General features: G+C 48.7%; 1 protein-coding gene across 1 annotated transcript; it reads left to right on the top strand.

The window, feature by feature from the left end:
- Positions 1-922: 922 nt before the first annotated feature.
- Positions 923-10,547, top strand: LOC136941100 (serine/threonine-protein kinase SBK1-like). Its single transcript, XM_067233504.1, has 4 exons — positions 923-1,016; positions 4,809-5,062; positions 7,575-7,777; positions 8,914-10,547. Exons 2-4 carry the CDS (start codon positions 4,876-4,878, stop codon positions 9,742-9,744), a joined length of 1,221 nt encoding a protein of 406 aa, XP_067089605.1. The 5' UTR covers positions 923-1,016; positions 4,809-4,875; the 3' UTR covers positions 9,745-10,547.
- Positions 10,548-10,842: the final 295 nt, after the last annotated feature.

Below are 10,842 nucleotides of genomic sequence, written 5' to 3'. Positions count from 1 at the left end.
AAACAAAAAAAACAGCATTGTCTTTGGTTTTAACTGCTTTATTGATTCACTGTACCAAATCCAGCTGTTTTCAATAGGAAGTGGGGGGGGTAGTGAACATATTGAGTCTGAATGGTCAGCACCTGGAAGACTCAGATGCACTGAAAGCTTTATATTTGTTTTTGTTTACACTTTCTGGTGCTCAGTAATGGGTTTGGGGTTGTCCCAGAGACATGCGCTCTCATGAAGAATAACAAGTACATGATTAGACACATGGTCCGTGTTACACATACAAATCAAAATCATACAGTAAAAGAATGATGGTAGCTTTTGTTATATTTATTGATTTTCAGCTTGTCATATTAAACCTGAACTTCTTACAAATGTGTCCGTTTTGAATGTATTAACTTACATTAGTCAGGCAGCGTGAGTGGTGACAGTAGAAAACAGATATCTTTATGTTTTCAGACTCATAATGATGCGAAAACACCTCCGCACCCCGCGCTTCCCTTTTAAAGTTTATTTCATACAAACTCCTTGATTAGACAACGGCCATCACGACTCAAGCACAAAAGGCAACGTCCTGCGCGAGAGGCTGCACTTTGTATGCAGAGTAGCCCCATCTATGGGATTCTATTCTGTGTAGAGACAGTCCACCCCGCCTCCTTGGTCTCCGTTCCATTCCCCCACAGCTGGCTCGCTCAAGGTTCTGATTGGACTGGAGGGAGGCGCGGTGGGCTGGGCAAGCCCGTGCATCCTTGTCTCCACTTGGCAGCCGAGCGACCACAGGCAGACAATAGCGCAGCAGCTACCGCGGCAACAAACAGTGACCAGCGCTCTAAAACAGCCGCAAGGTGAATTTGTAATGTGCGTGTCCGTCTGTGCTTGCATACATTGTCAACGATAACGCATCTGCAGAATTAGGGGACATTTAGGTCGTAACCGATGACATCTCTCTCACATCTCAACTCCGATCAGAATTGAAGTTCATGCCGAATGGAATGACAACTCGGCTTGTATGCAGCGCATTCTGAAAGGTAAGTCAAAAGCAGCGTAGCGTTACAGTTTGACTGGCTGCGAAAAGATGGATTGTGTGGCCGCAGTATTTTTCAGAGGGCGAATGTTTTCACACCGTTGGTTTGATCGTCTGCATGTTTCAATCCATCCCAGACGTGCACTGATTGTATCCAGTATGTCTGCTCTGCAGGTCCGCGGACAAAGATGCCTCCGACACAGGCATCTCTGCTCTGCGCTCTTACTTAGTAGCAAGCTCAGTCTTTTAGAAGTCCTTTCTATTGATCGTTTCTCTAGCTTATGCGCATTGAAACGTTGAAACTGCCGACCAAGACTAATTCTTCGATGGAGTCGGTTGTGTTGTGCATTGACGGCCAGTTTGGGCAAACCAGCAGAGCAAAGTGAGAGCAGCGCTATACAGGCAATGACAAGCAGCTGGAGAACAATAGAGGCTTGCTAGCATGTCTGTGGGAAGGTGTTTGATCCCTGTTACCTACAGGCTTTAATGCCGTGTACCCGTGTCTATGGGTTCCCTAGGATGGGACTGTGGTGCACATAGGTCGACAGTTTTTGTTATTGATTTATAGATTTTTTTTTAATGATCCCTGGCCATTCTCTTGCCACCTTTCACTCACTGTCTTTGTCACACACACAGACACACACATTTGGACACAGGCACACACACACATAAAGACACACACAGGCATACACACACACACACAGTGGAGAGGAGATCCACACCTCACCATGACAGTGCTGTGCCTCTCCCAGGCCCATACATCTCTAGAGGTCTGGGGATCTCCTGGGATCTAGAAGGGATCCGCTATACATGGCATCCAATCCACAGAAGGGATCTGTCTATCTACTGTTTGTGGGATCTGGTATACAGAAGGAATCTACTGTCTGTGGGTTCTGGTTGACAAAAGACTAGGAGAGAGAGAAGGAGAGAGAGAAATGAGCAGTGACAGAAAGACAGAGGGAGAGAAAGAGCCTGAGAAACTGAGGGAGAGGGAGAGGGAGAGGGAGAGGGAGAGGGAGAGGGAGAGGGAGAGGGAGAGGGAGAGGGAGAGGGAGGGAGAGAGAGAGAGAGAGAGAGAGAGAGAGAGAGAGAATGGTGCCACTTATAGAAGAGACAATCATGTGCTAGTTAACCAGCATCCCATCTGTAACCATGAGCAACCAGACACCTTGTTACCAGGAAGTGTCTTCAGGCTTTTTCATGTAGGAGACTAGAGAGATGGTAATCTGATATGCAGGGAACTGTTAACAGAGTTATCTGTTGCGTGTAGGAGACTGTAAAGAGTCGGACCACGTGCACGTCTCCTGTGTGACCCTGAGCACAGGTGATGTGGGCGGGACCACGTGAGGTGGGCAGGGTCATGTGTGAGGTGGGCGGGGCCATGTGTGAGGTGGGTGTGTCACATGTAGTCACCTGGTACGAACTCTACAGGATGCAGTTTGGCAGGCCGCATTGGTGAGCTGGCCAATGCACTGTGCTGCTCTTTCTAGACGCGATGGGAGTTGTTTTTGTGTGCGTGTGTGTGTGCATGCATACAGTGTGTGTGTGGAACAGCAATCAGTCCAGCATTGCTCAGCAGTTTTTAGTAATTGTTAGGTGTACCTGTTGTCACCTGGCACTGAGACTAACTGACACACATACACACACACACACATACACATACACATATACACACATACACACATACACACACACATACACATACACATCTACACACACATACACATCTACACACACATATACACACACACATACACGTATACACACACACATACACATCTACACACACATACACATATACACACACACACACATACAGACACACATAAACATACACACACAGTCTTGGATGGATACTTCTCTCCTGGGTGTAATGAGGTGGTGGGGGCATGGCAGGAGGCCGTGACGCACGTTAGACTGGCCAAGCTAAGCTTCGTCTGTGCTTTGAATTCAGATAAGTCTGGACTGAAGATAGGGTAGGGTGGAGGCTGGTGAGGGAAGGTAGGGTAGAGGCTGGGGCTGGAGGTTGGATAGAGGCTTAGGGAGGGAGTACAAGGCTGGGTGGTACAGCTGGCAGTGATGCAGCAGGGAAGCAGCTTAATTACCAGAGTGTCTCTGTGCTTTCATCTTGTGACCCTTTGAAATGACACGCAGGAGTATGTGGAAGTGTGTGGAACACACACACAAGCACACACACACACAAGCAAGCACACACAGGCATGCACACACACTCACACATTGGATGACAGCTACACTAGAGGCACAGATGGACCCTCTGCACAGGAAGTGCCTACATTTGACATCCTGTCTGTTTCACACATGTCTCTTCTTGTTACTGAGAAAGGGAGAGATGGAGTGCGAGAGAGAGACAGAGAAAGATAGGGGGGGGTGGAGAGAGGGAGCAGGAGGCAGCGCAAAGGCAAGTAATAGCTTAGAGATGGAGGGAGAGAAATGAAGGGATCAATAGGGAGAGGGAGGGAGGGAGGGAGGGATGAAGGGAGGGATGAAGGGAGGGAGAGAGAGAGAGCGAGAGAGAGAGAGAGAGAGAGGGAGGGTGAAAGAGATGGAGTGATAGAGAAGGGTGGAGGGGAAAAAAAGAGAGCGAGAGTTGCCATCTGACTGCAGTACCAGCAGGTCTGGGAAGAGTTCTCAACCAATCACAGATCAGGAAGGGATGCAGTGAACAAGTGTTGTTGCTTGGCGGGTCAAAGAGGAGAGAGGAGTGAGTGACACTTCTCACCATCACACCAGACCAGTTTAAGAGCTGGGATGGAACTACACATACGGTACCTGAGGTTTGGATCTCGGTGCAAAAAAAAACACACACTATTATTTATTTAAAGATTGCCCTGCTCCACATATAAAAACGTGCCAGAGCTCTGATTTGAACCTCACTAAGACTCAGATGCTGGTAACCGGCAGAGGTGACAGTCTGCGTTCATCTATGAGTGGAGAGCTGGACTGATCCGAGGTCAGTTGTGTTCGTTCATATGGCCCCACCGGATGTCATGTACTTATTTAGCAGATGTTGCTATCCAAAGCAATGTACAAATAGTGCATGTAGTGGTAGAAACAGGTGCATATGATTACAGCAGATGATTTATGACCAGAAGTGCACAGTTCTACATTCTGGTATTGTTGCCAGACAGTCCTAACAGTATTTCAGTGATTAATGAAAAGGAACAGTCTGTATTGTTCCCAGCCAGTGTTATGCCACATCCACGCCCACCTAGCAGGAACCATGTGAAGAGGAAGTCACAAACCTAACCTGGACAAGTAGCTAGTTCATCTGAGGAAATTGGAGGGGGAACATCGCATTTGTTCAGCGAAGAGAACTCTGGCAGCCCCTGTTTGTTCCTCCTGGGGTTGTGTGTTCTCCGCTGGGGAAGGGGGGAACCGGGAAGCTGAAGCCTGTGATCTAGCTGACATGAAAGGCGTTCCGCAGCGGAACCTGGATCTGTGCTCACAGCAAGGCTCAGAGATTACATAATTTCAGATTTGGCTCAAATACAAAACTCTCAGCCTACTCTTTGATGTTTGTGAGATAAAAGGTGTGTGTGTGTGTGTGTGTTTAGTTCTATTTGTGTGTGTAGGGAAGGAATGCAAACAAAACCCATGGGTGTGTGATTTCCGCTCTTGCCATCATCTTTTGTGTGTGTGTGGTGCATATGGTGTGTGTGTGTGTGTCTGCGGGTACTCAAGCTCAATGTCAGTGTTCCACTCTCTAACCCCTCCTCACCTTTCTTCCCTTCCTTCCTTCCTTCCTGCCCCTCCTGTCTCCTTCCTCCTTCCTCAGTGACATCATCAGTCTCCAGATCACCCCGCCTCCTCCTCAAGCGCTCCAAGCCCCTCCCCTTTGCAAGATGAGCTCCTCCTCCTCGGCCCATGTGACACGCAGTGACGGCAGCTCAGTGGACATCCTGGAGGAGCTGCAGCTGATCGCTGCTCAGAACCTGGAGAGGTTAGAGGTCAACAAGTACTATGAGGTCATCAGGGAGCTGGGCAAGGGAACCTACGGGAAGGTCGACCTGGTCGTACACAAACTCAGAGGTCAGTCGAAGGTCAGGGGTCAGACCTGCCTATTACACGTGCATACAATTGGAATGAGAGTTTATTCTATTCTGTTATTCATCAGTGTGTTTTAATATATGCATAAAAACATCCGTACAGCTGTACTGCACTATTCCATCCAAAACTATACTGTGCCATACTCTACTGCGCTATACCGTACTGTGTTATACAAAATTATACTGTACTGTACTATACCATACTGTTCTATACTATATCTTACTACAGAATACTATACTATACTGTAGGACTGACTAGGTAGCTTCAGTCCTGTGATACACAGCTTCCAAGCATGAGCCAGTAACGTAGAGATCCAGATGGGCAGATGAGGTCTGCTTTAGCAATTATCCGTTGACCCTTTTTATTTGCTCGTGAACGCAAAGCCAAAGGATCCACCATCTGCTCCAGCTGTGCCCCGTCTCTCAGGGCAGTGGAGCAGAGGGGGCAGTCGTGATGTTCATCTCCCCAGCCACTACGCTCTGTTTCTGGGGGAGAGATGACCTTTTTAAGCTTTTAAAGGACCGCATTGGTTTAGTGGTCTCTCTGAGATATGCTGAACGAACACGCACACCATCTGTCTTCTTCCAGACCTGCCTATCCTCACGCCCTGTCATTACTCTGTGGAGACTGTAAACTCAGTCAGCCCCATCTCTGCCTTGTTGTGATGTATCACTGAGCGTACTGTGTCATCTACACACACACATGCACGAAGCACACACACACACATGCAGACTGCACGCACACATAGACACACAGACTAGTGCTGTGCTTGTGATGTTGTTTGTTGTCACACTGTGTCATCTAGACACAAATCCTGACATTCTTGAAGTTCAGCCTGAACCCAATCAATCATCAGCTCTTATGTGTTTTTTTGTTTATGTGTGTACTGTACACGTGAGTTTATGCATGTGTGTGTTTTTCTGTGTACGGATATGAATTTGACTGCTTTTGAGTGTCTAGTTGTGTGTGTGTGTGTGTGTGTGTGTCTACATTTGTGTCCTTGCTGACAGTAGAGGGATTAATGCCAGTCCTGGTTTCTTCCTTGTTCACCTGATGGCTTATCTGCTGTGTGGTCCATGGCTCTGCTCTATGCAGTAAGACAACTGGGGTGTGTCTGCAGTACTAGACTGTAGACCGTCCTTGTCTCATCCTCAGTCTGTAGATGTGGGGGTCTAGGGTTGAGGCTGGGGCTGAAGCAGGGTCTAGGGTTGAGGCTGGGGCTTAAGCAGGGTCTAGGGTTGAGGCTGAGGCTGGGTGTGAGGCTAGGGCTGAAGCAGGGTCTAGGGTTGAGGCTGGGGCTGGGCCTGAGGCTGGGTGTTAGGCTGGGGCTGGGGCTTAAGCAGGGTCTAGGGTTGAGGCTGGGGCTGGGCCTGGGGCTGATGCAGAGTCTAGGGTTGAGGCTGGGCCTGGGGCTGGGTGTGAGGCTGGGCCTGGGGCTAGGGCTGGGGCTGGGTGTGAGGCTGGAGCTGGGGCTGAGATGAGGCTATTGGAGAAGTTGTCTGACACAGTGACCGTCAGAGGCTCTGGGTGTTCAGGGAGGACAGACACACTGAGGCGCTGCAGTGTGTCTGTCCTCCATCAGATGCACTGATGCAGTACTCACCTCTATGCATTTACCTCTCTCTCTCTCTCTCTCTCTCTCTCTCTCTCTCTCACCCTCTCACCCTCTCACCCTCTCACCCTCTCACCCTCTCACCCTCTCACCCTCTCACCCTCTCACCCTCTCACCCTCTCACCCTCTCTCTCTCTCTCTCTCTCTCTCTCTCTCTCTCTCTCTCACCCTTCCTCTCTCTCTCTCTCACCCTTCCTCTCTCTCTCTCTCTCCATCCCCCCTGGACCCTCTCTCCCTGGTTCCCTCCGCTGGCACTCTATCCCTCATCCTTTTCCCGCTTCCCTTCTTCCCCTCTTTGCATGATCGGAAAAACATATTCTGCAATCAGGCCGACTGAGAGCAGTTTTAGTTTCTCTAATCTCATCAGCCTGATTCTACAGTAGCTCCATGCGTGGGTGTGATCAACGTATCAGTAGACTGTTGTCTGTTCACTGTTTCAAACACTACCAAGCGGCCCCTTACACTTCTCTGCACTAGAGAGAGGGAGAGGGAGAGGGAGAGGGAGAGGGAGAGGGAGAGGGAGAGGGAGAGGGAGAGGGAGAGGGAGAGATGGGGGTGGGGTGTGTGTGCTGTGTTGTGTTGTGATTAAACTAGTCAGACATTCAAGGTTGTGGAATATTTACAAATCCCTCCTCAGCATATTACTCTTCAGCATCCAGCGCTGTAAACTCACTTCATCATACAAACCTGGGACAGGTTTCTTTTGAATAAATAAAAACTAGAATAAATGAGGCGAAAACCTGTTCTGTGTCTGTGTACCCCCTCCCTCCATCCCTCCACAAATATATTTTTTCAGCTTGACGTTTTACAGTTGCGTAACCTTGCCTAGGTTCCTCTGCTCTCCTAATTTTGATTTAAAAAAATGAGTACATTGTGTTCCAGGGACCAAGATGGCACTGAAGTTCCTGAGGAAGAAGAGCACCAAGTTGAGGAGCTTCCTGAGGGAGTACAGCATCTCCCTCTACCTGTCCCCCTGCCCCTTTGTCATCAACATGTACGGGATCGCCTTCGAGACCGACGAATACTACATCTTTGCTCAGGAGTTTGCTCTGGCGGGGGACCTGTTCGACATCATCCCGCCTCAGGTGAGGGTCACTCCTGGTGTGTGTGTGTGTAGAATGTTTTTACTGTATGTATTTGTGTAGGAGGAACACATGGTCACTGTTTGGTCTCTGTGACCTGTGTGTGTGTTGTAAGTTTATACAGCACATAAGTACACTCTCAATGGTGAATACCATCAATCCTAAAACATGAGTTTCACTAGCTGTTATTTCTACAGGATTCACGTCAGTAGAAATCCATAAATAGCCATTTTGTCGTTATGTTTATGTTTAATGTCCATTATTAGACGGTTCCACTGTTTAAGTCCATATTTGGATGTATTCAGTTTAAACATCCATATTTAAATAAATTCCAGGCCATTTTAGGGTTTGTAACTTGGACTCATGTACAGCAGGATGAAGGTTTCTTCCATGGCAACCTAATCCACATCATCATCATCATCATCATCAGGGATGGATATAGCTCAGTGGTAGAGCATTTGTTGGCAGATCAAAAGGTCTTAGTTTGAAATCCCCCTGGTGCGTCACTTTGGGTAAAAGGTCTGCCTTTTTTTCCCTTAAAAAACAAAAAACCCTCTGACACAGACTGCTATTCTTACCCGGCGGCTGTGTTTCCACTGCAGATATAATGTCTTACAGTACCCCTGGAGGATTACATACAGTCGTCCTTGCCAGTGGAGGAGTTATTATTGAGCGATGTTATAAATACCTGTATAGATGGTGATAATCACACTCCAGCTTCACAGACTCTGGTGGCTTAATCACAGAGGCTAGTTGGTTTCAATGCAGTGGTGCCATGGTCATGTAATGGCAATGGCAAGTTAATTTCCAAAAGGTGATTGTGTATCTTGGCACAATAGTCATCCCAGACATATAAAAAGTCCTAACACACAGATCATATTACATGTTTGTGCTTAATATTATGATACAAACGGCTGGCATGAGAGGTAGGCAGTACAGCGCACCAAGTAGTTTGCACAAGAATTAGTCAGAGCAGTCAGGGATTCATAAAGGAAATGTTTCGCACAGGAAGAAGTCCGTATAGGAATTGTTTGGTCGAGGAAGTTGTTAGTACAACAAGAGGTTAATACAGGAAGTAGACCCCTAGTTTGACCTCTGATCATCTGACCCTGGGTGTCACTTCCTCTCCTGTCCTCTAGGTGGGCCTTCCAGAGACCGTCGCGAAGCGTTGTGTCCACCAGGTGGCGATAGCCCTGGACTACCTCCACTGTAAGAAGCTGGTGCACCGCGACATCAAGCCGGAGAACATCCTGATCTTCGACCGGGAGTGCCGCAAGGTCAAGCTGTCTGACTTCGGCATGACGCGCCGCGCCGGCTCCCCAGTGAAGCGAGTGAGCGGCACCATCCCCTACACGGCACCGGAGCTGTGCGACGCGTCGCGCCACGAGGGCTTCAGCGTGGACTACAGCACAGACGTGTGGGCGTTTGGCGTGCTCCTCTTCTGCATGCTGACCGGCAACTTCCCCTGGGAGAAGGCCCTGCCCTCGGACGCCTTCTACCAGGAGTTCGTCCGCTGGCAGCGACGGCGCTCCAACGTGGTGCCGTCGCAGTGGAGGCGGTTCAGCGACCAGGCCCTACGGATGTTCCGCAGGCTCCTCTCCGTGGATCAGGAGAGGCGGGGCTCCGTCAAGGAGGTGTTCGGTTTCTTCAGCCAAACCTGGATGCTGGACTCCAACAGCGGGAACATCAACGGCGGGAGCGGGGCGGTCTCCGGGGGCAACGCCGCCGCGCCTCCTCTGGAGGTCAGCACCTCCTCCTCGTCCGAGGAGGAGGTGCTGGTGGACCGGATGAAGCAGCAGAGCCTGGCGGCCAAGGGAGGAGTCATGGGGGAGGTGCTGGGAGGGTCCCACCATTACTCCTCCTCCAACAGCTCTCCCTCCTCCACAGGAAGCTACGACCGCGTCTCCCGCGACAACAACAACGGAGGGGGGCGTGTCCTGGTGACCACGCCCATTGAGATCTGCGTGTAGGGTGGAGGTCGGCGCCGGCGTCTTGGACGCACACCTACACACACACACACTTGAACACACACACGGGGACACACACACATCTGCGTAGCTGACAACGCAGACTCGACCGCCCCCCTGAGGAAGAGAGGAACGGGGGGAGAAGAGAAGAGGAGGGGAGGAATGGCGTTTTGGAAGATGGGAAAAGATGGAGTGACGTCTCCATGACGACGAGACGTATCACGTGACCGAGGAATCAAACAGACGTTGGCAATGACAATATTGATGATGATGATGGTGAGGGGATGAAGAACATCTCCACCTGTCCTTTTACACTGAGCCCTGGACTCTGCTGTCTGTGGGTCCCCTTCAGTTATTAGACTGTACTGAACTATTATGTACTGTACTGTGCTAACTGACTATAATGCACTGTACTGTAATGTAGCTATCCAGACCTGAGGACAGGATTACACAGGAAAGTCAAGCAGAACCGCCTCAGAGCGATAAACCGTCTATTATGAATGTTGCTAAAGAGTAGATCAGGACTCCTCACCTTCAAGCAATATGTCCATCGTCCAAGTCTTAATTAGGGAGATGAAGTCATCTGCAAAAAAGTAGACTTTGTGACTGTTTCCTTGCTTCTGTAACGGTGATTCAGAGAGTGAAAGAGCCAGAGGCATCACATTTAGAGTTTTTTTCTGCTCTGCTCTAACCGATGTGTGCTGTCACAATGTCATTGGTTTGTCTTTGTTTATACTATTTATTTGAGTGCTGTCATAGTCATAAGGTACTGTATATGTTATTTCTATTTATTTGGAAAAACGTCATCAAACATTTGTCATATTTTGATGTATTGTTGTGTTTTTTGTTCTGGATGTTGTTTGTGCTCGTCATCAGCCATTTTGAAAAAGGAACTTCACTGCTTGTTAGGTTATTTAGAGTAAAACTTTCAAATATAGACTTCCATGGAAGCATCTATGATTTGATACAGAAGATTAGTCTGCCTGTGTGGTATCAGTTGTGAATGGACAAGCTGAACTGAATCTTTTTTACTTGCATGGTTTAAGAAGAAAATGTGGAATCTGAAGTTTAATGTGAACGTAAAGAAGAAAAAAAAAATGA

Source organism: Osmerus mordax, chromosome 3 (assembly GCF_038355195.1).
Source record: "Osmerus mordax isolate fOsmMor3 chromosome 3, fOsmMor3.pri, whole genome shotgun sequence".
NCBI lineage: Eukaryota > Metazoa > Chordata > Actinopteri > Osmeriformes > Osmeridae > Osmerus > Osmerus mordax.
Note: the sequence above shows the minus strand (reverse complement) of the source record. Positions and strands in the feature narration are given on the sequence as shown.

What these genes read in the sequence shown, in the direction of transcription:
- LOC136941100 (XM_067233504.1), top strand. Translation starts at nt 4,876, where the DNA reads ATGAGCTCCTCCTCCTCGGCCCATGTGACACGCAGTGACGGCAGCTCA. An exon ending in GGTCGTACACAAACTCAGAG is followed by an intron (nt 5,063 to 7,574) that starts GTCAGTCGAAGG and finishes ATTGTGTTCCAG; the next exon opens with GGACCAAGATGGCACTGAAG. An exon ending in TCGACATCATCCCGCCTCAG is followed by an intron (nt 7,778 to 8,913) that starts GTGAGGGTCACT and finishes CCTGTCCTCTAG; the next exon opens with GTGGGCCTTCCAGAGACCGT.